Genomic DNA, 26,436 nt, shown 5'->3' with positions numbered 1-26,436 from the left:
AACGCATAAAACTAAGCATTTATTAAGAAAGAAAGCTATGAAAAGAAGGTAAAATGGCACTCATCAAATGCCCCCAAGCTTATATTTTGCTCATCCTTGAGAAAAAAAAACCAAGGGAGAAATGATGAGCTTATTCAAACAAACAACAGAAAAAAGAGATGAGACAAGAATATACACTAACTCACTTTTGTAGGAATCAGTGTTGATTTTAGCAACAATCGACAAGCCATTTAAACCCCTATATTGCCCTAGAGGACGAGTAATGCTCTCGTAAGGGTTTCCTAAGAGATTGACCCATAACTCTCACAAACCAAACAAACAAGGTAAAGCACGAAAAAGAAGCAAAAATAAAAGGAAAGAAAACAAATGTTCATGAATGGACTTTTGTAAATGTACAAGTATAAATGAATGCAAATCTTTTTAAACAAGTAAGGGAGTTCACGTTCTAAGATATCTAAGGTTGATTGAAACATAGGATATGCTAAGCATAGAGAACTAATGAAACGCAATTCACTTTCATCTCAAAACATTTTAGCACATTTTCCCAATTAGCTTCAAATTTACTTTTTAGTGAGCGCCTCTATAGTTCCTCGACGGAACCGGAAAAACAAATAGATTTTATGTCTCTCGATATCTTGACTTTGCATCCCCTCTCCTTAGGCTTTAACTCATAATGCCCTCCTCCGATATGTGACTCAACCTTTAGGTCAAAAGGGTTTTCCCAAAGGTTGTAACGTAAGGGCAAAAAGGTGAGGGTAGGCTAAAAATTTAGAATTTGGTGTTATTCGTAATTAGTGAAGCAAAAGGGTGATCAAACCTTCTCCTAATAACCAAGTAATCACCAAACAAAAACAAACTAACTCCCCTAAGCTTATTCAAAGCTATAATCACAATCATATTAACAAAAAGCGTAAGAACGCTTCCCCCTAAGCTTGAACAAAACATTGTCCTCAATGCTTAAAATAGAGAGAAACATTTACATCAAAATGTTTTTGAAACTTTTCATTTTTCACTTTTTTTTTTTCAATTTTTGCCAAAGCTTTTTGAATTTTCTTTGATTTTTCTCATTTTAAATTTTTTTTTTTCATTTTTCACTTTATTCATTGTCCTCACCTCTTTTAACTATGGACGTCTTTTTCAACTTTGCATTTTGAATGTCCCTTGCCTTTTTTACTTTGGACGGCTTTTTCATTTATTCACTCGCCACTATTCACAAGATATACAAACCAAGCTTGCTTACAAATAAGAACCAATATCCAAAATCATATACCACAATCTCCAAGAACATGATCATTTGCTTCACAAAAACAAAAAATATAACAAAAAGAAACAAAAGGCACAAAGTTCTAAAAATGTGGCTTAAAAGAAGGGAAACGGCTCAAATGGTTAGCAAGTGGGCAAATGGAAACCCAAGAACTAAAAAGAAAGAAGATTATCCTAGAAAAGATAAATTACCACCCTGAAAAGATGCCTTTGTCCTTCTAGATGGTTCAATCTAGTGTTTGAGAATTATGAGTCAAGATTCAAGATTAGGTTTGCAATAGTCAAGGATCCATGCCGCTCATGCAAGTAATTGTAGAAGACTTGAAAACAATGAAACCTCGCATGGTTGTAGAAAAAACTCACTACTAGTTTCAAATTTACCAAAAGGGAGCAATTACAAATTTTCAAAAACAATAGAATCCGGCTTCAAGGTCGCAAAAGTTTTAAGCGACTACCTTAGCATACTCTATCCTAAAGTCAACCAAATATACTCTCAAACCGTGCACATCGTTACCATTTTAGAAGAAAAGCATTTAACAATACAAGTTCAAAAGTATTGTGTCCAAAGCAAGAACAAAACAAAACACATTGCAAATTTGCCTTGATAGAAACAAAAAATCTTTTTGGACTTTTCCAAAATAAAGAACATAGAAATGCATATACAAATGTGCGTAGCATATATAAATCAAAATCCCACCAAACATGATCGAATACCCTCCCCCAAGCTTGAATGAGACAACATGCTCAAACACAAATCATAGATAACATGGGAGGGGAAAACAAAGAGATCAATCCAACAATACCAACACATGTCCAACAAGCATCAACTATTAGAGAAAGATCAAGGAAAGATATTACCGGATTTAGGTGGGTGTAAATACCCTTAAATGACCCAATTACATTTCAAAGCCAAGTTCATCCATCATTGAATCTTGTTTTCCATATGCTAGCAACTATGGAGTTTACTTCCTCGAGTCTTGATCAAAAGCAATACACCGTATATCAAGTTATGTACCTAGCAAAAGGCACACAAACATTTCCATGAGAGAAGATCTATTCTAAAAAGAAAATAAAATGAAAGAAATAAAACGCGGGTTACTTCCCGAGAAAGGCTTGCTTAAGGTCCAAGCTTGACCACTCTAGAAAATAATAAGTCAACGTACGCAAGAGCTTATTAAATGCACTACTACACATTTCGTAAGAAAGTAAGTATGCACATGACAAAATGAAGGCATGCAACAAGCATAATGCACACCTATTGGGTTGAGAAGAGGTATGCCAAGAAGAAGAAGGAGAGAAAGGAAAAACAAGAATATGAGAAAAAGGAAGAGAAATAAAAGAAAAAGAAGAAGGCATACACTTCTCATATTAACAAAATATTTTTGGTTGGAAATCCCACCATCATCCTTAAAAGTCATCAAATGAGGCACTTTGGGGACTAAAGGCTCTTCAAGAGGAGGGGATATGAGAAAAGAAGGTAAGGAGGGAACAATGTCAAGCTTTCTTAAAAATGAGGTGGAAGGTGAAGAAATAGGAATTGTTTGCTCACTTACACCACTATCCATTGAAACACAAGCTCTCTCATCCAATGAACTCACATCCAAAGGGCTCTCCTCTAACTCATCATCATTCAAATTGAGCTCATTCTCAATCTCATCCTCCTCATAAACTTCACACCCTAAATTAGCTCTCAAAAGCTTCAAATCATCATCAAGGTTCAAGGGAAGCTCATTAAAGGGTTAAGGGTCGAACTTGGGAGGTAGCTCAAGATAAACATGAGAAATGCAATCTCCCTCCAAAGAGGCCTCATCCATCTCAATAGTGGAAAATGTAGAAGAGAAGGGGTCATCAAAGGTGAAAGAGGAAGGCAATTCTTGAAGATTTGGGATAGGAGTTGGAGAATCAACCACTAAACACTTCACTCTCATCTTCATAATCATCAAAAAGTAAGCTCTACCTCCTCTACCCTCTCATATTGAACCTCATCTACATTAAAATCATTTAAGCTCAAGGCCTCACCCTCAAAGCAACCATGGTTATCATGCAAAGGAGATGGGGTGAAAGAAGATTGGTTTTCAAAATTAAGGAATGGAGGAATGAAATCACAATCAAGGGAGGTGGGAGGGGGAATTGACTCACCAATTGGTTTTTTAACACTCAAAACCTCTTGGTCCTCATAACCCTAAAATATCTAATCTCCCATGGAAACTAATTCATCCTCCTCATCATCTCTCTCGTTGCTCACAACTTCTCCACGCATCAAAAGTTGCAATGTCCCATCCTTCATATCTTGAATTACCATTTCCTTAACATTAAGAGAAGCCCAAAATTTTAGTTTCTCTTCAACTCCATCTAAAGGTTCAATGGAACAAAATTCAAATTAGGAAGGAGGTTCAAAATGCAAACTCTCTTTAGAAATACCTATCTCTATACGCTTTTCCTCACTAATAGGCTCTCTAACATTCTCCACACATGCTTTGGAGCTTTCAATACAATCATCATCATCTACCATATCTACTAATGTGGTAGAAACTTCATTTACATTCAATATTGATGAAAATTGACTCTCCATCTCCTCATTCTTCCCAAGAACATCCTCATTAATCTCTTCCAACTTTTTAACATTTCCATTTGGCTTCTCATAATCTCCAAATATCTCATCTCATGAGGAGACTCAAAGCTAGATTCTAAAGATTAGAAAGGTGAAGAGCATTGAGGAGCATCATTGGGAAAAGAATCATGTACAAGCATGTGGGGATCAACATTAGAGATATGAGTGGCATCATCAAAATGGAGGATGGGTACACAAGTAGGCATGCAAGATTCATCATAAATGGAACATGGAACATCACAATTATCAATAGAAACATTTGAATAACCATGACCATGGTCATAAGTATATCCAGCAAACCATACATAGAAGTCCCAAGCATCATCGATTGACAATGCTCGAAATCTACCATTAAACATGCTTTCAATAATGTCTCTAGTTTTCTCATTCAAATCATGATAAAAAATCTTGCAAGCCTCCCTAAGATCACAACCATGGTAACTAATGAAGTTCTCTAGTCTATTAAAGTACACCCAAAATGGCTCATTCTCAAATTGAGAAAACAAGGTACTTTCCATTAAAAAAAAAACAAGCAAAATCAAAATAAAATAAAAGTATATACAAAGACCTAGACTCAAGCAATGAAAAACACTCAAACATAGACACTGTTCCCCGGCAACGGCGCCATTTTGACGAGGAGTAAACTAGGTCGTTGAAACTAATCCTCCTCAGTCAAACTAAATTTATAAAAACTTAACAAACCTAAATATAAGTATAGAGGCAAAATAAGGGTCAAACCAAAAGGAACGGTAATGTTCAAGCTCTCTCAATTATGCGCCTAAGCTAGGTCGAAGCCAAAGATAATAGGTAACACTAAAAACTAACAAAACAAACAACCAAGGAAATAAAACACTAGGAATGGGAATCAACAAGTAATGATGAAAATTGCAAAAACTTGGGACAAACATGCCAATCAAAGGTTGTGAAGACTAATGATAAGAGAAATCAATTGGAATCAAAGAGCTATCTCCTAATCCTTAATCTAGATGTCTCTACGAATAATAAACTAAGAGAATCACAATCTAAACCAATCGATAATTGCAATTCCTAAATCAATTGTTCGTGTCATTAGCAATTACAATGCAATCTAGCATAATTGTCAAGGCCTAACCGAATTACACACATGTACAATTTTCATTAATCACTTTAATCTCAACAATCAATCAACACAATTCCCAAATTAATCACAATCAATCAAACATAGAAGTTTCACCCAATTCCTAGCCAAGGAACTACTCAAGAATCATCATTACACTAATCAAGAATCAAACATCAAAATCAATCCAAACTAACATGAATATTAAACAAAAAAATAAAACGAGATAGAGTTAGAAATGGTTATTGATAATAGAGAAGATCTTTAACATAATTGTCACCACTGAATCTTTAATCTCTCAATCACCATTGAAATTTCTCACTTTCTCTCTCTAAAATTTACCTAAACTAACTGATAAGTGACTTTTATGTCACTTTTAGGGTGTTTATTGAGTCGTTTTCCGGCTTATTTTACAATAATTTAGCCCATTTTGTTCTTTATTTCTTTTATTTGCTTACGTCTTTTATCTTTATTTTAAGTATTTTAGTAGTTTTTATTAGTTTTTAGTTTATTTTTATAGTTTTAGTTAATAATTTCCCGCTTCTCTCATTTTATTTATTTTATTTTCTTTTAGTTTCTAGTTTGTTTTATTTTATTTTATTTTATTTCATTTTATTTTATTATTTATTTAGTTTTAGCTTTTTATTTTACTTTATTTATCTTATCTTATTTTATTTTATTTTATTTTATCTTTTAAAAATCCCCTCGCGTTGTTTTTTGTTGTAGGTGTTTTCGGGTCCGTGTTCGATCGGGTTCAAGGTCCGAGGTTCGAGGCACAAAATTGAACCAAGCTCCACCACTGCTTTCCCCCAACAACACCAACACCAACTGTCACAGCAGCCACCGCCAAAATCACCAAACAACCACCAGCAACCACCTTTTCACACCCACACTTCAGCCCCCTTCACCGCACATCAACAACCACATGCTCCACCACTCCTACACCACAACTCAACCTACTCCCCTACTCCCATAAACTGCAACACACATCACTAAACTCCAACCAAACCAGCCCCAACAACCCACCACAACAGCACCAGCCACCGCCAAAACCACCATTAATCACCACCAAACCACCTCCAATCACACCAATCTCCAGCCACGTACCCACCTAACAACTCCCTGCTTTCCCCCAATTCACACCACCAGTAACCCAATCAATTACCCACAACAACCAATTAATCACCATTTAACACCCCCTGTTCCACCGTCACCTCCCATTTTGCCACCAAACCGCCAGCAATTACCACCTTTAATTCGACCCCCGCAACGCCAATTAAACCACAAGCCTTTCACCCACAATCAACCACCCAAATCACCACTAAATTACTCACCTAATAGCCGCGCAACTCACAACACCCAAACTCACCATCTCAAGCCTCAAACGCGGGCGCACAGCCCTGTCAGAAGGCGCACACAATTAGAGTCCAAAACAGAATGATACAGTAGCTTTGCGCGACTTGCTGTGCGACCTTTGTGCGGGCGCGCAATTGTGGGTCAAGCACGAGCTTTTCACGTGATTTTTAATGAAAATCGGACTGATGCAAAGTGATAATTGCTGATGATGATGGAGTATGAACGGTGATGATGATGCGTGAATGGGTGCTTGAATTGGAGCAGCCAAATTCGAAAGTGAAAGGAGAAAGGAGTCTGATGTTTTTTTTCGTGGGTTTTGGGGGGAATTTAATGGGTTTTGGGATTTTTCTTTTCCTTTTCATTTTATTTCATTTTATTTTATTTTTAGTTTTGTTTTTTTTTTTTTTTGGTTTTTAGTTTAGTATTTTAATTGTTTTAGTTTAGTTTTATTTCTTTTTTAATTTCTTTTTTATTATTTTAGCTTGTATTATACCTCTTTTGGTTATTTTCTAAGAACTATCAATCAACATTTTATTTTTAGATAGTTTAGATTAGTTTAGCCTTTATTTTCTCTCTCTTAGGGTTAGTTTTAGGAGTAGTGTAGAGAGAGAAAGCTTGGATTTCCCTGGAGTTTTTGAGAGGTTGAAGAAGCAACTTTGTGGAACTTCTTCTCATCTATTCAATGAGCATTTTCTAACTTTCTCTCATCTTTATTTCTTGCTTAATTCTTAGTTTTATGCTTTTGTTTGTTGATTTGAGTAGATTAATTAGTTTGTTTGTTTAATCTTGTTTTTATTCTTATTTTACCTTGTTTTTCCATGTCTTTCTTCATTGTGTTAGCTTAGATTTTGTTCTAGGGAAATGGATGAAGGTTATGTTAATAAATTGAATGATTGATTGTGATTAGTATGGAATTGTTTCTTAATTATTGTGTACGGATGATGCTTTTATGGATTAGAATCTTTCTAGCTAATTGATTCTATGATCTTAATTGTGCTTTCAATCGATTGTGCAAGAGTGAGTTGGCCTAATTCCTTCCATACCTTTGCTAGGCTAGCTGCACGAGAGTGAATTAGTTTAGTAGGATAATTAACATGCTTAATTGTGCGAGAGTGAGTTAAATGTGTTGATTGTTCCTAATCAAGGTCATTTTCATCTAATTGTATGATGTTATTGAATGTATTGATGTAATTGGATTCCACTTTCCCTAGTGTTAGTTATTTGTTCTTAGTTGTGTTTAGTTGAACCTCTCTCTATCTCACAAGCTTTCCTACTAGTCTAGTTAGCACAAATTGATATACTTAGTCCTTTTGGGTTCGACCCTTTACTTGCCACTAACTAGTTTAGTGTAAGTTTAGGTATTATAAATTTCTAATTTGGTTAGGGTTAGTAGTCCCAACGACCTACTTCAACCCTCGATCAAATTTTGGCGCCGTTGCCGGGGACTAAGGCGTTCATTAATTTGTGTTGATTAGATTAGCTAGGTTCTTGTATATTATTTGATTTTTGTTTGCTTTTCTATGTTCTTTGTATAAAAATGGCATGCTTATATTTTCCTCAATTTGATGGTGAACCCTTCTATGCTTATTTTGAAAGACTAGATGGTTTCCTTAGTTACCATGGGTGTTCTCTTAATGATGCTTGTGGTATAGCTTATTGGGGCATGAATGAGTATACTAGGGGAATGGTTGAGGACATGAATAATGGTAGATTTTGTCATTTGTCTATGCATGATGCTTGGGATTTCTTCACATTACTTGCTAAGGATTCTTTTGATAGAGAATCTCACGTTTCTTGTTTTGATTCTCAATGCCAAGATTCTTTTAATTTTTGCATGAATTCTCTTGATACTTCTTATGTGCCTTGTGATGATCCAAGTATGCAAATTGACACCTTTCCCCCTTATGCTCATTTTGATGAGGTTTGTGCTAATTTTGATGATGTGCAATTTGACTTTGATCATGAACCTCAACCCAATAACATTGATGCCCAAATTTTCTCTTTAATGCAATATCTCACCCAACAACTCCAAGAGCTTCAAGAGGAACAAAAATTGAGAGAAGTGAGGCTTACCCAAGTGATGAGTGCTTTGGTTGATGTAAATGGATGTGAGGCACCTCATTTGGAGTGTGAGAGTGTTTTTGAGAATGATGTGGGCCAAGGCTGTGAAGGTGAAGGGAGATTTTCTTGTGATTAAGAGGATTTTTGAGGATTTTGATCCTTTTCATTCCCCATTTGAGCTTGATTGCCATCCTTCCCCTTATTCAGCCCCTTTGAGAGCTTCCCTTGGTAAGGATGTGAGTGAGCCATCTTCATGTTTGAATGAGGGAGTTCATGAGGATGATGATGGTGAGTTTGAGAAATCAAGAGAGATTGAGAGTCCCTTGAGTGATGGTGGAAGAGTTGTGAATGAAGAAAATGTCGATTTTAAGGATTCCAAACCCCTTCCCCATCTTGATGAGTCCACCTTGCATGTTGGTGACCCTTCTATCCATGAGTCTTTGGACTCATTAATGAGGTTATGGCTAGTATGTTCATTGAAGGTGTAACAAATCACTATATCCTTTTGAGAGAGTTCATTGGCAATGCTTCATGGGAAAGTAATGAGTTTGAGAGAAACCTTTATCCTTTCATGCATGGTTTAGAGACTCTAGGCTTTGAGGATCTTGAGGGAGTTGTTGTTCATCGTTGTGATAGAGAGGAGGATGAGGTTGTTTCTATCGGAGAGTTTTTGTTTGAGGGAGATGTGAGTCATGAGTGTTCTTTTGAGGATTCTATGATTGATTTTCATGCCCTCATTGGTGATGTGAGGCTTTGTGAGACCATTGTTTCTCCCCCCCTTCCTCATGTCCCTTTCTCAAGGAAATTTGACCACATCTCCTACTATCCCATGTTCCTCCTTTCTTTTGTCAAAGAGCCTATTGAGGACCTTCTGTTGTTTGATGAGACTTTTCCTTTTCATCCTCCTATTATTGAGGAAATGGGTGATTGTGCCACCCAAAAAGATATTGAGGAGGTTTTCCCATTTTATTCTTTTCCTTATTTTTCTTCTTCTTTCTCTTCTTATTTTCTTGATTTTTCTTTTGATTTTTCTTCTTTCTTTTGGCATCTTCCTCCTCACTTACGTGAAATAATCTTGTTGCACGTCCTCCTCCCGTCATTTGCCTACTTGTTATCATATGAAATGTGTAGTAGTGCATTTGATAAGCTCTTGCGTTCGTTGCAATATTATTTACTAGAGTGGTCTCGCTTGGACGTTAAACAAGCCTTTCTCGGGAAGTAACCCGAGGTTTTTATTGCTTTCATTTTATTTTCTTTTTAGATTAGATTTTCTCTCATGGAAATGTTTGTGTGCCTTTTGCTAGGTACATAACTTGATATACACTTTTGCATTGGTTTGGATCAAGAATCAAGGAAGTTTGACGCCTATTTTTGCTAGCATATGGAAATCGAGACTCAATTTAAGAGAAATCGGCTTTGAAAGATTAAATTGGTTCATTTGCGGGTGTTTACACCCACCAATATCCGGTAATATCTTTTCTAGCTCTTTCTTTAATGGTTGGCTACTCGTTGGACATGTGTTGGTTTGTTGGATTGATTTCTTTCTTTTCCCCTCCCATGGATTATTTGGTTTATGTTTGAGCATATTGTCTCATTCAAGCTTTTGGGGAGGGTATTCTATCATGCTTTGGCGGGATGTTGATTCATTTATGCCATGCACTTGAGTATATGCATTTCCATGTCTTTTCTTATATTTTGAAAAATCCAAAAGATTTTTGTTTACTTTCAAGGTAATTTTGGGAAAATGTGTTTTGTTTGTTCTTATTTTGGACATTTTGTTTTGGGACTTGAATCCTTGAATGTTTTTCTTGTATGCACGGTTTGAGAGTGTCATTGGTTGACTCTAGGATACTATATGCTAAGGTAGTCGGTTAAGAACTTTAAGGGGTCCATGAAGCCTTAGTTCACGAGAATGTGGTAAGATGGAGTTGCTCTCTATAGTGGATTTGAAACCCTTGGTTGGTATTTGTTTGGTTATAATCCCTTGTGAGCTTCATTTGTTCTAGCCTTCATCACCTTGTTGAGCGGCTATTTAGGATCCTTGACTATGCATGTCTTAATCCTTGTTTTGACCTCTAGCTCCCAAGATCGTGACCGAGCCACTCTAGGGGAGGAAAAGGGCACCTTTTCTCATTTTTTTTTTATTTTCTTTTTGTTTTGTTACAAATTTGGTTTTCTATTTTCATCGACCTACTTATTAACCAAATTGAGCCTAATGTTTCCCGCTCTTGTTTAAACCACGTTACAAACCCAATGGCCTATGTTTACCAACCCTCTTAGTTAGTGAAGCATTGGCATGTGAGGTTTGAGTTTTGACAGTGTTGATCATGAGCAAGAAAACTTTGTGAATTGGTTTAAGTAAGGTATTGAAAATTGAGCTTGAAAAGAAAATGCAAAAAAGTTTGAGAAGAAAGATGCAATTCAAGAAAATCAAAGGAAGTTTCAAGAAAAAGCCGTCCATATTTAAAAAAGGCAAGGACATCAAATAAGAGCTAAACAAAAATTGTTGAAAAAGAAACAAAAAACATAAAAATATTTTATCTTGGTTTCGGTTTCTTCCCTAGTTTAAGCATTGAGGACAATGTTTCGTTCAAGCTTGGGGGGAGCGTTTCTTCTCTTTTTTTGTATTTATTATGTGTTAGTGTTGAGTAAGTTTGGGGGAGATGGCATTTTTGGTATTTTTCTTTGATATTTTGTGACTTCTTGAGTTTGTTTTTGAGAGTAGGCCACTCTTTTGCTTCACTTAGGAAATATCACCAAAATTTTCAAATTTTTACCCCGCCTTAACCCTTAGCCTTATGTTACAACCCAATAAAAGACCCTTAGACTTTAGTGGGGTTGGGTCAAAGAACGGTGGAGGGAGATAGACTTCAAATCTATGGAGAGATTATGCATAGTTGAGATGTCGGGATTACCTTCTCAAAGTTTTTCATTTCTTTATCTTTTTCCGGTTCCTTCGTGGAATCATGAGAAGCTAGCTTAAGGGTTGATTTGAACCTAGTGGAGAGAACGCTGCCCGATTGGTTGGGGCTAGGTTGGATTGATTCCTCATTAGTTATCTATGCTTAGTATATGTTATGTTTCAATCAACCATTGACATCTTGGAACATACATACATTTGTCTATTTAGAAAGGTTTGTATTCATTGGTGCTTGTTCCTATCTCTTGTCCAAATATGAACTTTGTGTTTTCTTTCTCTTTTTTTTAATGTTTATTTTTCTTTTCTTTTTATTGCCTTGCCTTGATTTTTGTTTAGAGTTGTGGGTTAAACTCTTAGGACACCCTCACGAGAGCACACTCGTCCTCTAGGGCGATCTAGGGGTTTAAAGGGCTTGTCTTTTGTCGCTAATATTGACCGTGATTCCTACGAAAGTGAGTAAGTGTACTTTCTTGTCTCCTTTAGTCTAACTTTGCTTGAATAAATCATTCTCCTTCTTCCGTGTTTCATGTTAATTTGCTCGAGGACGAGCAAAAGGTTAGCTTGGGGGAGTTTGATAAGTGACTTTTATGTCACTTTTAGGGTGTTTATTGAGTCGTTTTCCGGCTTATTTTACAATAATTTAGCCCATTTTGTTCTTTAATTCTTTTATTTGCTTATTCTCATCTTTTATCTTTATTTTGAGTATTTTAGTGGTTTTTATTAGTTTTTTGTTTATTTTTGTAGTTTTAGTTAATAATTTCCCGCTTCTCTCATTTTATTTATTTTATTTTCTTTTAGTTTCTAGTTTGTTTTATTTTATTTTATTATTTATTTATTTAGTTTAAGCTTTTTATTTTACTTTATTTAACTTATTTTATTTTATTTTATTTTATCTTTTAAAAATCCCCACGTGTTGTTTTTGGTTGTAGGTGTTTTCGGGTCCGTGGTCGATCGAGTTCAAGGTCCGAGGTTCGAGGCACAAAATTGAACCAAGCTCCACCACTGCTTTCCCGCAACAACACCAACACCAACTTCCACAACAACCACCGCCAAAATCACCAAACAACCACCAGCAACCACCTTCTCACACCCACACTTCAGCCCCCTTCACTGCACATCAACAACCACCTGCTCCACCACTCCTACACCACAACTCAACCTGCTCCCCTGCTCCCATAAACCGCAACCAACATCACCAAACTCCAACCAAACCAGCCCCATCAACCCACCATAACAACACCAGCCACCGCCAAAACCGCCATTAATCACCACCAAACCACCTCCAATCACACCAATCTCCAGCCACGCACCAACCTAACAACTCCTCTGCTTTCCCCTAATTCACACCACCAGCAACCCAATCAATTACCCACAATAACCAATTAATCACCATTTCACACCCCCTGTTCTACCGACACCTCCTATTTCGCCACCAAACCGCCAGCAATTACCACCTTTAATTCGACCCCCGCAACGCCAATTAAACCACCAGCCCTTCACCCACAATCAACCACCCAAATCACCACCAAATTACTCACCTAATAGTCGCGCAACTCACAACACCCAAACTCACCATCTCAAGCCTCAAACGCGGGCGCACAGCCCTGTCAGAAGGCGCACACAATTGGAGTCCAAAACAGAATGATACAGTAGCTTTGCGCGACTTGCTGTGCGACCTTTGTGCGGGCGCGCAATTGTGGGTCAAGCACGAGCTTTTCACGTGATTTTTAATGAAAATCGGACTGATGCAAAGTGATAATTGCTGATGATGATGGAGTATGAACGGTGATGATGATGCGTGAATGGGTGCTTGAATTGGAGCAGCCAAATTCAAAAGTGAAAGGAGAAAGGAGTCTGATGTTTTTTTTCGTGGGTTTTGGGGGAAAGTTAGTGGGTTTTGGGATTTTTCTTTTCCTTTTCATTTTATTTCATTTTTTTTTATTTTTAGTTTTGTTTTTTTTTGGTTTTTAGTTTAGTATTTTAATTGTTTTAGTTTAGTTTTATTTCTTTTTTAATTTCTTTTATATTATTTTAGCTTGTATTATAAATACCCTCTTTGGGTTATTTTCTAAGAACTATCAATCAACATTTTATTTTTTATATAGTTTAGATTAGTTTAGCCTTTATTTTCTGTCTCTTAGGGTTAGTTTTAGGAGTATTGTAGAGAGAGAAAGCTTGGATTTCCATGGAGTTTTTGAGAGGTTGAAGAAGCAACTTTGTGGAACTTCTTCTCATCTATTCAATGAGCATTTTCTAACTTTCTCTCATCTTTATTTCTTGCTTAATTCTTAGTTTTATGCTTTTGTTTATTGATTTGAGTAGATTAATTAGTTTGTTTGTTTAATCTTGTTTTTATTCTTATTTTACCTTGTTTTTCCATGTCTTTCTTCATTGTGTTAGCTTAGATTTTGTTCTAGGGAATTGGATGAAAGTTATGTTAATAAATTGAATGATTGATTGTGATTAGTATGGAATTGTTTCTTGATTATTGTGTATGGATGATGCTTTTATGGATTAGAATCTTTCTAGCTAATATATTATGTGTTCTTAATTGTGCTTTCAATCGATTGTGCGAGAGTGAGTTGGTTGAGAGCCCTAATTTCTTCCATACCTTTTCTAGGCTAGTTGCACGAGAGTGAATTAGTTTAGTAGGATAATTAACATGCTTAATTGTGTGAGAGTGAGTTAAATGTGTTGATTGTTCCTAATCAAGGTCATTTTCATCTAATGGAATAATAACAATACTAATTATCTCTAATCTAGTATTGGCATAAGCGCAATCAATTAAGCATGAACAATATAAATAATTAATTGAGAATTTAAAAGAATAAATTAAGTATTAACCATATTAAGGTTCAACCTAAATCTAGAACAACAATCTACTCTAACATAATAACAAAAAAAACAAGAACAATAAATAATAAAGAAAACATGAATAATTACAGAGATTAAAAGAAAATACCGAATCTTGAATTGAATTGAAGGTAGAAAGCTTGAATCTTGAATTACAAAAGTAAAGAAAATAAAAATAGAGAACTAGTTCTTAATAATAGGAATTGAAAAATAAAATAAACTTAATTAATTAATAAAACACCACTTAGTATATAAATAGCCCTAGAAAAGATAAGAAAGTCGGCAAAAAGCTTGGCGCACAAGGATCCCAGGAGGCACGGACGTGCCTAGTGTGAGGCACGGACGTGCCTCTCTAAAAACAAAAACGCTGCTGAGTCTGTCTTCCAGGCACGGACGTGCCTGGTGATGGGCACGGACGTGCCTGCAGATCTGCTGCACGTATCACTCATCTTAAATCAGTCATAACTTCATATCGGGAGCTCCGTTTGAGGCGTGTAATATATCGTTGGAAAGGTCTTTAAGTATACTTTCCAATGCAATTTGAATCACTCCATTATCATTTGTATACCAAAAGTTATGAGCATAATAGTGAACAGATGTCATATTTGTCAAGTATTTCATCAACGTTTTGCTTCATTTTCACTCAAGTTCGTCTTGAACACATGATTTAATATTCGTGGGCCTCGGCATAGCTTCGTGACTTCGTAAAATCTCCAAATTAGCTCCGTTAATCCTGAAATACATCAAAAACAACGAAAGTACCCATAAAAGCATCGAATCATCGAAACTAAACCAAATTACAGCAAAACGGACTCAAATACTCAACTAAACTAACAAATCTAACTAAAAACAAGCTAAATAATATACACAAAACACGACTTATCATACGCTTTATAATTGACCATTGATTATGTATATTGGATTATTACTTGTGTTGGCGATTATCTGAGATTGATGAATATAATCTGTTATGGCTGAATTTGCTTGATTTAAGGTTTTTATATTGCAAGCATTGCTGGTTTACATATGTTGCTTTAATTGGGTTAATTAGGTAATTTTTTACTGTATCAATATGATCAGTCCAATATAATCCCTTCTGTGAAATTATTGATTTGCTTATGATTTGTCTGCAGATGCAAATCTTTGTTAAGACTCTTACCGGCAAAACCATAACTCTCGAGGTTGAGAATTCTGACACCATCGACAATGTTAAGACAAAGATTCAAGATAAGGAGGGAATTCCCCCAGAACAGCATTATCTGATCTTTGCTGGAAAGCAGCTGGAGGATGGCAGAGCGCTCGCTGACTACAATATTCAGAAAGAATCGACCCTCCACCTTGTTCTCCGTCTTAGAGGGCGGATGCAGATTTTTGTTAAGACCGTCACCGGGAAGACTATCACCCTTGAAGTTGAGAGTTCTAACGCTATTGATCACGTCAAAACAAAAATTCAAGACAAGGAAAGTACTTTAAAATGTGGTTATAGCGTATAGTTTTCGTAATAAAGAGTATTAATTTGTCTTTTTTTTTTTTTTTTTTTGTTTGTCAGGTTTGCTTGATTTCATCCCCCATATTCCCAATCAAAGAAGATAATGGAGTATTCAAGTCTTAGCTTATTGCTATAATTCTAAATTTTAGTTGATTCAATTTGATTTTTTTTTTTCAATTTTATGTAATGAGTTTTTTTTTTTTTTTTTTTTTTTTTTGTATCTTATTAATTAAAATTTAATCCATTGCTATTTTGTATGGTCTTGAACTCTTAAAGTGTAACTTACAATTTATGATCAATTTTCCGACAATTTTAATATAGCATAAAACAAAATTTTCAAAATTCAAACATAAACCTCCCAAGCCACATAAAATAAAAAGAAAAATTATTTTTTTAAAAAAAAAATTTGGAGAACCAAGAGACCCGTTGTTTGATATAATAGTTCTGGTAGATACCCACTAAACAGACCCTATATCTCAAATAACGGGTATGTTTTCAATCTAAATTATTAATTTAATCACTCACGTAACATACCCGTTATCTCTTACAACGGATCTCTTTGTCCTCACAAATAGACCCCCCTAATGAACGGGTCTCTTTATCAAACAGATCCCTGAGATAGAGACCCGTTGTGAGGCGGTCTCTCATGCATATTTCAACAGGTCTCTTTGGCAATTTTTGTAGTAGTGGGGACGTAGGGTTTCTATGTTGGCTGATTTATGTGAACTTAATTAATCATCCCAACATTCAAAATCCTAAACATGCATCTAACATATAATTCATATATAAATGACATAAATATATATCAAAAACATAAATAAAGATGCGTTTGGCAACTAGCATGACCCCTTGAATCTTCAAGTCTTCAAGGGACGGCTCTTGCAACTTCATGGCTTCGTCTTCCAAGAACCATCGTCTTCAAGACATGACCATAATTATGCAAACACTAGTATCTACGATTAGGACTAATATAAATATTAAGGTACAAAAATACTAAACGGTTCGCAGACTATATTTAGATTTACAAAAATACATCACGGATCGCAGTCTTTTTTTTTATCCTAATTGGGCCCCACTAGTTGCCATTTTTATAAACCTATGAGAGAATATACATTCCATTCATCCATTCACTATTTGTGAATGGCACATGCATTTTACAACGAACAATGTATAAATCGCGCGTAATTTGTAAATAATTTAGGTCGTTAATCCAATTAACATGCCTAATTAAAACTAGCCAAAGTTGTTTAATTAGTTATGTAATTTTATTGAAGCTCCCACTAAATTTTGCATCCATCTTAATGAATCAAATTAATTAAGCTGGTAAACCCAATTATTTACCAAAATTAAATTTTGCAAATGCCACTCAAAAACCGAGGCCTAGCCTCCAACATTTATTAAAATAATTAAAACCAAATTAAATTAATAAAATAATTAAAACGGCAAAATGAGCAAAGTTAAAACCCAAGAAAAAATTTCCTCGACTACCCAAGGGTAGCACCCCTTGAGCACTCGTATGCACGCAAGTGCTGGGCGTTGCCTAGCAGCCTTTTCCTTGCGTGCCGAGATGTTGCTGGGCACTGCTTGGCAGTGCGCACTCGATGCGCATATAGCTGCAGTTGCCTAGCACTGCTGCTGCGCCTAGCATCCTCTCGCACGCCCCTCACGCACCAAGCTAGCACATAGCTCCTCGCACACTCCTAGCACCATACGCACCAAGCGCAGCAGCCATCATTCCTCGGCAGCCACATGCAGGCTGCGCGAGCGGCCCAGCTGGCCAAGGGATGCTCATGACTATTGTGCCTCGGGTTGTATGCTTGTGCCTCGGGATTATTCCCGATTTTGTGTGACATTTCTAATGAATTCTAAATTAATTTTTGAATCAATATTTTGAGCAAAAATAAATGAAAATAAAATAAGTCCAACTTAATTAATTCATTCAAGTGCACTAGACCAAAATTATTTCCAAGAACAACTCTTTAATAATATTGGTTCAACTTGATGCAATAAAATGAATGAGGGAAATCACTCACTATTAATTTAATTAATTTAAATTAATCATGAGATTTTGACAAAATAAAAGGTGGTTAGAAAAATGAACACAAGTTCAATAAAAAAATTCCAACTTTAATACTTGTGAATCCTTGAAAAAATATATCTTCCAATATGAAGATAAAAATGAAATTTCTATCACAAGTTTTAAGCTTTATGATTCCAATCAACTTAATACATCATTAAATTAAAAGTTCAATAAAAAATTCATGGAATTTAATAACTCGAAGTTTCAATTACTTAAAACAATTAAAGATTGAATCTTTAGTACTTGGAAGCAACAAAGAAGAAACTTTTCACACTTAATGCAATTAATTTGTAATTACGTGAAAATTAAAACCAAACTTTCAAACACAAGTTACTACGAAGAGATCATGCTTAAAGAGGTTTAAAATAGCATATAAATTAAGGAATGAACCAATTACATAACAACCATAAATATGCAATGAATTTTCAAGGTTAAAAAGACTTATAATTTTTCGTCAAAATGAAAAATCCCTCAAAAAGTGCATTTCTGATCGTTTTTTGGCTAAATCTGTAAAACCCTTCCCCAAACGCCCAGAACACGGGATTAAAATTAATAAAACCGAGCTACTAATCTAATTAGCAACTTAAAACCGGAAAAATTAGGCCATATAAACACCTTGAAAAATAGGGTTATAAAAATAAATGAGCAAGGCTCCGATACCGCTGTTGGGTTTCGGTGAGTCTGACCCACCGTAGAAGGAAACCCGACCCCAAAACCAAACTCACAATAATTATAACCATAAATATAATTAACATAAACACAAGATTAAGTAAGTAATTATTACCTTTGTAGCGTGCTTCGTTCAGTAAATCGAGCTCTTACTCGAAAGCCTTCAAGTCCCGCTCACACGGCGACCTCTTTCAAGGTCCCCCCGCAACGCGAGCACCGAATCGATCTAATATCTTGGAGTTAGCAAGGCTCGAACTAAAAACCCGAGTAATTCATGTTACAAGATTTTCACACTGTGATGCCTTTTCAACACTTGAGTGAAGAATTCCCAACTCCCTAAGTTGGTATTTATAGGCAAAGGCTCACAAAATTCCCATCATATTTCGAAGTGGGAATATTTTGATTTTATTCATTTTATTTTAAATCTATAAAATAAATAAGCAAGCCATAAATAAATCAACAAGTGTCAAGCTCACATGAGACGTTAGGTGAGGACCATTTGCAGAGGAGGGGACCAAACATGCTCCCCAAGAACTCCCCAAAAACCACCAACTCACCCTTCACACCCCCACTAGCTTTGCGACAAATGGCACCCACACTTGGGCACCAAGCCTCACAAGTGTAGGATGTTATGTTGCTGCCACACACTCGGCCTGGAGGCCTCGCACATGCGTACGGGTTGCTTGGCCAAGGCCAAGCTGTATGCAAGGCCAGCAGCCATGCTGCTGCTAGCTTGCTGCAGGCTGGCGCGCCTAGCATGCTAGCCTTTGCAGCTGGCTGCTGCGGCACGGCTTGCTAGCCAATGCACGCAAATGGCTGCACCCAGCCATGCTAGCATGGGTGCGCTAGCACGCACCAGCCTGCCTAGGCTAGGCTTGGTGCGCATGTTAGCCACCATGCTAGGCCATATGCCCCTATCACTAGGTTTTCTTGTGGCATTTCGATGCTAGGGGTATTTTTGGGAATTTTTTGATTTATTAATTTTTCTCGTCTTGTATTTTATTATTTTTTACTCGACTTCCGACGCTCGGTTTCGACGCTTCAAGATAAAATGTTCGACGCTCTGGTTCGCTAGTAGCTTGGGTGTGACCCGAAAGGTTCAGTCAAGATGAAGCTGTAATATTAATTATTCATTAATATTACTGATTGAAAGTGGCCTCCACCCAGGCATTCCGATCACTTGACCCGTAACACCCTAGAAATTCCTTTCCATTAAATATCCATTCTACTCTTTAAAATATCATTTAGGAATATCTAAGACATTACCGCCACCATGAAAATGACTAAGGCAATTATCAAAGATACACAGCGGAAGACTCAAAATTAAAAACCGTTTAAACAAGTCAACTCAAAAGTTAACCAAACGAAAGTAAATTTTAAAACCAAACAAACAAAGTCAAACAAAATCAAACTACAACTTGGAACCATTAAAGGCCCTTATTCAAAACCGTTCCAAAACCAAAACTTTATGTTAGTCCACATAAAATATGTCATAAACAAATAAAGCATAAAACACATCGTAACCTAATGAAAGCTAGCAAGATTCACTCTTCTCTCATGCCCCATCATGATTATACTTAAATACCTGAAAAGTTTATCTCCACTTGTTTCCACTACTCTCCATTATAAATAGGTCATCATAGGGCCAAGGTAAAGACATGGCCAAACACACAAACACACACAATCAGCAAAGCTGAGTACATAAGCGTAAATTAAACACACTAACATGCTTTCACCTATCAACACACTTACCTCATTGCACCTGTTTACAAGCACACATATCAATCAACAAAACATAATGACAAGACACTAAATAATTCATTTAGCATTGATTACGCATCGAACGGGTTTCTAACTATCCTCCCCCAAATAAATTGAGGTTAACTGACACGGGAGCTAACCGTGCCAGCGAAAAAACCACTCAAAGGTGGCGGAATTCCTGCGCATAATAATAAATAAAAAGGAATGTTCAACGTCCTATACTCCATTAGAATTTATGGTTAAATATAAAACCCCATAACTCCCCCCATTGTTCATACTCAAGGTATATACGTTCCAAGAGTTTTGGTGCGTAATCTCTTTCACTTTACGTTATTTACCTTTTATTGGACTTGGTGATGACTCTCAAAGCATCATAAAACAATCAACAATAATTATTCAATCAACCAAACATACCATACATATTTCTTTTAAAAATCCTATCCCTCGGTGTTAAAAACACCTTAAGTGCACAAAGGCACCAACATACAATTTATTTCTTGTGTACATAGACACTTATATAGCTCCTTCCTCATGCTTAAAAAATTATTTGAACCATAATAAAATTATTCGGTGGTAAAACGTGCCCTAAAAAAGAGGGACATCTCCCTATTTATAGGGTCCTTGGGAATTGTGCCCTTGATTAGGTCACCGTACCCTAATCAATAGTAGGCTGCGCCGCTTTGTGGCTTTCTCGGGATTTGGGCCTAAAGGCCGCCTTTTTCCCTTAATTTCTGGAGTGACACGTGTCAAGCAGAGATTGGTCCACTTTGGGCCATCCTGAGGCTGACACGTGTGATCCTCTGATTGGACCACGTGGCGAGGTAAAATTACCCTAAACATTTGCCCCTCACATATGTGACGTGGAACGCCACGTGGCATCTGTGACATTTGTCACACTCCGGTTGGTGTAATTTTACCATTAAAGAGTAACCGTTCACCTTCCGAGTAAATTACAGAAATGCCCCTGTAGTTACCCTCTATATATAGCCGTTTTACCCTCATAATTTTGTACGTTTACAAAAAATTTCTAGAGAGAAAACTTTGAGAGAGCAGAAGTCATCCGCTTGAGTCAGACGCGAGTAAGAAAGTTTGTTCTCCATCAACCCAGCCGGACCCGCCTTCCTTCAGATATCACATCCAAAGGTACCGTCTCTGTCTCTCTCAGCTCTTTTTCTTTTTTCACCGCTTGTACATATTTCTTGCAATAAATGGATGCATCACCAACACACACGGCACAACCTAGGTTAGAGTCCAGCCGGTCACCAGGGACGGCTGAGTCTAGGACTGGGAGTGTCGTCTCGGGGTGTTAGGACCATCCTTTGCCTTCGATTCCGACCAGTTATGTGTCTGTGCAGGACACCATGGCTCGGACAATGCTGACGGCAACTGATCCAAATTACAAGAGCGAAGGCTCAGGCGACCAAACGCCTGAGGGAGAAACGTCTGGTCAGGGAGGCCAGACGGCTCTGGAGAGATCCCCTCCGCGCTCCCCTTCAACTCCATCTGATTCCTTCTTGGAGGAATGCGACCAAGGCGGCGACGAGGCCGCCTCTGCCCCCTTGAATCAAAGTGAGGAGGAGACGGAGAGCGACAGCTCCGCCTCTTCCTCTGAGAGCAGTGACGATTTACCCCCGCTTCCGGATAGCGAGGAGGAAGAAAGGAAAAAGTGGAATGAGAAGGATGATCCCTTCAGCATCCACGTCTCCTCCAAGGACCGGATCCAAATGGAGGAGAACTTGAAGAATTTTACTAAAATGCACCCGCTTGGAGACGGATATAGGATCCGAGTGCCGCCTGAGAATGGCACCATCGCCTGGGAGAACAATGAACAGAACGCCAACATCTATTTTGGCTGTTATGAGGCGGCGTTCAAGGCTGGTCTCCGCTTTCCCCTTCACCAGGCGGTGAAGGCAATTTTGAGAGGCTACGGCCTCGGAATCTGGCAACTTACCCCAAACTCTTGGACAAACATTCTGGGGTATGTTGCCGCCTGTGAGTTCCAGGGGCTTAACCCCGGCTGGGAGGCTTTTGCTAGTATGCATTATCTTAGCAGAAGCCCAGGCGGCTGGAGGGCGTGGTACACTCTAACCACACAACCCTAATATATGATGACCTTGGACAAGGTCTCGAAATTCGATGGCTGGAAGCACAAGTTCTACTTGATGTCAGCTCCAACCAGACGGGAGAAATACGAATTCCGTCTGTACAATAAGAAGCCCGACTTGTTAGGCCGGAAGTGCGCTCTTCCCCCGGATCCTAGAGGAAGATTTTTACAATATCATTGAGGCAGACTTTTTCGGCCTCACAGACGCAAATTTGTCAACCGAGGAAACAATAAAAGTTCCCATGAACTGGATCCCCAAGAGCACCTGGTTTAGGGGTGAGTGTTTCCTAGCCGCCTGCGGGCTAGGACACATGTTTACCAAACGTATGCGCCTGAGTTTATATCCGTCTGTAGTAGCTTTTTATTAGAATTGATTTATGATATTGACCAACTTCTCTTTTTGCAGAAGAAGCATTAAAAATGTTGCAGACGGAGAAGACTCCTAAGTGATCCTCTGGTGTCATCCGCAAGGCGCTTGCGGAAAAGGCTGCGGCTGAGGTCAAATCCAAGGTAACAAACGCCTGACCCTTTCATAAGTTGATCCTTTAAAATCATTTTTCCCGGATGCTAACCGTAACTTTGGTTATTTTTGCAGGGAGGAGAGGTTGGAAAGTCGTTTGAGAAACAACTCAAACGGGCTAGGGAGGAGAACCCCGCCGTTCTTAACAAAATAAAAAAATCCACCTCTGCGTCAACTCCTGGCGCCTCAGCCGGGCATTAGCAGATGCGGATAGCGGGGCGAAACGAGAAGATAGACAGCAGCTTGTGCCTTGATCTAGTCAACCCCTTATCAGCAGATGCGGGGTTCACCACGCCTGCAAGCGGTTCCCGCTTGGCCGGCTCTGAAGGTAAGAACCCTTTTGAATCCCCGCTTGAGCTGGGGTGGCCTTTACGGGTGAAAGCCCACTCTCAACAGACGTCATCTTCAGACGACCGACAACATAGAGGTGCTGCCTTAGTTTCGCACTCATCACGTATTGATTGTGGTGCATATCATTCTCCCCGCTGGCCAGACGTCCAGAAGCACGTCAAGGCCATGCTGGAAGCCGTCTAGAAGAGGGATAAAGACAGTATCCCTGGGATAGAGACGTTCAATCTTGAACGCATTCTATCCCTTCTTGCTGAGGTAAGAAACTTGTCAATTCAATTTTATTTTTCCCTAGTGTTTTACCTCGCCTGCAATACTTATACCGCCTGACTTTTTGCAGGCCATGCTGCGGGTGAACGGGCTCAAACGTCCTTATTCCCGCAAACGGGAAGAGGTAAAAGGGCCAAGAAGTTCGCCATAAACGCTGATAATATTGCTTTACACTCGACTATCGTAAATGAACTTGAAACTAAAGCAATAATTATGACACAGGCGTCTAGAATCCAGCAGCTGGAGTCGGATCTGGAGACGGCCAAACAGCGGGCGACGGATGCTGAGACGGCTAAGAAGGAGGCGGAGGAGGCCCAGAAGAAGGCGGATGAGAGCGCCAAAAAGGCTAATGAGGCGCTCATGAAGGCCCAGACGGACCTTGGCACACTTAAAGGTGTTTCCGAAGAGAACATCAAACTGAAGACCAAGGTCCAAAGGATGGAGAAGGAGGCTGCTCAGGCTCAGACAAACATTGCAGCAACCCTGGAGGCGGAGCAAAACCGCCTTGTTGCTGAGAGTGACGCTGACAATGACACCCGTATGAAGATTGCCTGGGCTGCCTTGTACCCAGACGCGGATTACAGCATCTGGGCACTGGCGCACAGCTATGCCGAGTACATGGTGTACTTGAGGGAACAAGGTGAGCCGGAGCCTGCCTCTTTCGAAGCCTGGGTCAACTCTAACAACGAGCCGTCTGCTCCTGAGCTACCTGGTCCTGGTGAAGCACAGGAGATATCCTCAGATGGTGAGGAAAAGGAGGAGGACCAGGAGGCACCGTCTGCAGGCCAGAAGTGACCATTCAGCGGCAGTATGCCAATCTCTGCTTTTTATTTTTTCTTTTATTCAGCGGCAGTGTGCCAAAACTTGTTTTTTCCGGCCTGAGTGCCGAGTATCCTTGTATTTACCGGCTGTGAAGCAGTGTTAATTAACAATTTCTTTCTCCCGGACGGGGTCCGGTTAACATTTTAATCCACTACAACTGTTTGGTTGGGTGGACTTTTATGAAATGCACCGACTGAGTCGGTTTTGATCATTTTGCATCTGAATTTTTATTTTGTGCAAATTTTAATTTTTCATTTTTGCCTAACTTATCAAAAGCATGCGCCGATTCGCGGCGATTTTTTTGCCTAACTAACCAGTAGTCTGGCTGTCCTTGCCCCTGGATGGTTGTGTGAATGGTTTCAAGTGGAGTTAGTTGATTGACTTGAAAACGTCTGATGCTGCAAAGAGCATGATATGTTTGTAAGTCAATCAATCACAGTAGTGATTTCCCCAAATCAAGTGCACAGCCGTACACCGACAGGCGTTCCAATTACTACCCAGACGGTGCTTATCCGTCTTGGTAGAGATTTCATAGCCATTTCACGACTCCTTTGCCCCTATTGAGGTAGGAATTGCAAATTTTGGAATAAATCACCTAAGTGAGTTCTTCAGCCGGTGACCGACTGATGCCCCTGGGCATCCGGTATTCGGCAACTTGATCATTCTTTACAGGTCATTTTGGTCAGACGGCTATGAGTTGACCAATTTGGTCGTTCAATTTTTGCCGTCTGCATGGGTACGTAGAACCGACAAATAGTCTGTTCTCTGCGACGATTGCACCCGGAGGGGTGTCGCCGGACGCCTTTGTCCATGTTGGGACAGGCGATTTTATAAAATGAGCAACCATCCGACCATTTTAGCCTCTGGTCTTGTTTGAGACCGGTTGTATAGCCACTAAACGTTTTTGTGCTTAGTTTTTAGTCGAAGTATTGAATTTACACAAAGTATCAAACTTAGTTGTTTAAACAAACGAGTCCGGCTGGGTATTACCTAGACGGACAGGCAATTATTTAATCTTACCAGGTATCAAACTTGGTTAGGTAAAAGAAAAATCCGACTGAGTATTACCCAGGTGGATAATCAAACTTAGTTAAATCTGAATATCCGAGTATTACCCAGGCGGTCAAACAAATGTAACCTTTACTAAATATCGAACTTAGTTAGGTAAATGAAAAATCCGTCAGGGTATTACCCGGATGGGTAATCAAACAACAACTCAATTTTGCAAACAAAGTCTGAATCTTCATTAATTGACTCATTGATTACAAAAAGTTTACATTCTCAGAAGTAGTACTTTTTTAGATTGTCTACATTCCAAGTTCTAGGCAGGCGCCTGACGTCTGGAGTTTCCAGACGGTAGGTGCCATCTCTCACTTCCTCATAGATCCGGTAGGGGCCTTCCCAATTTAGGGTTAGCTTTCCCAACTCATTTGCCCTACCGGTTGCCTCCATTTTTCGTAACACTAAGTCGTCAACTTTCAAGGGACGCTTGAGTACTTTTTTATTGTAGGCTCTAGTCATTCTCAGACGGTAAATCTCATGACGCAAGGCGGGAGTGAATACAATGCCAGGCGCATTGCTTCCAGTTTGCCTCTTCATCATATAGCATGACTCTGAGAGTTGGCTCGTAATGTTCGATGGGCAAGACGGCTTCAGCACCGTAAACCATGAGAAATGGGGTTTCACCGGTTGCCCCTTTTGCTGTTGTCCGGATGGCCCATAGGACATGGATTAGTTCTTCTGCCCACAAGCCACCGGCTCTTTCTATTTTCTTCTTAATGTCGTCTGAGATGAGTTTATTGAAGGCTTCAACTTGGCCGTTTGCTTGGGGCCAGCCAACAGATGCAAAATAGCTTGAGATCCCCTGATCTCCCAACAAAGTTTTTAGCTGAGGCGTCTCAAACTGAGGACCATTATCAAACACCATAGACATAGGTTCCCCATACCGGGTGATAATGTTCTTCCAAATGAAGGAAATTACGTCTGAGGTCTTGATGTTTTTAACCGCCTCAGCCTCCACCCACTTGGTGAAATAATCCACAGCCAACAAGATGTAACGCTTTCCGCCTAGAGAAGACGTGTAAGGACCTAGAATGTCCATGCCCCATTTTGCAAACGGGATTGGGCTGTGGATGGCCGTTAGATCAGTAGCCGGACGGTGAATGAGTTTGCCAAATTTTTGGCACTTGTCACATTTCTTCACCAATTCCTTG

At 38.6% G+C, this 26,436-nt stretch overlaps 1 protein-coding gene across 1 annotated transcript; it reads left to right on the top strand.

Annotated features, from left to right (window-relative positions):
* The first annotated feature begins 15,268 nt into the window (after positions 1-15,268).
* LOC110698414 (ubiquitin-like) lies at positions 15,269-15,852 on the top strand. Its single transcript, XM_021875834.1, has one exon. It carries the CDS (start codon positions 15,279-15,281, stop codon positions 15,651-15,653), a length of 375 nt encoding a protein of 124 aa, XP_021731526.1. The 5' UTR covers positions 15,269-15,278; the 3' UTR covers positions 15,654-15,852.
* The last annotated feature ends 10,584 nt before the right edge of the window (positions 15,853-26,436 follow it).

This window comes from Chenopodium quinoa, unplaced genomic scaffold (assembly GCF_001683475.1).
Source record: "Chenopodium quinoa cultivar QQ74 unplaced genomic scaffold, ASM168347v1, whole genome shotgun sequence".
Taxonomy (NCBI): Eukaryota; Viridiplantae; Streptophyta; class Magnoliopsida; order Caryophyllales; family Amaranthaceae; genus Chenopodium; species Chenopodium quinoa.
Note: the sequence above shows the minus strand (reverse complement) of the source record. Positions and strands in the feature narration are given on the sequence as shown.

What these genes read in the sequence shown, in the direction of transcription:
- LOC110698414 (XM_021875834.1), top strand. Translation starts at nt 15,279, where the DNA reads ATGATTTGTCTGCAGATGCAAATCTTTGTTAAGACTCTTACCGGCAAA.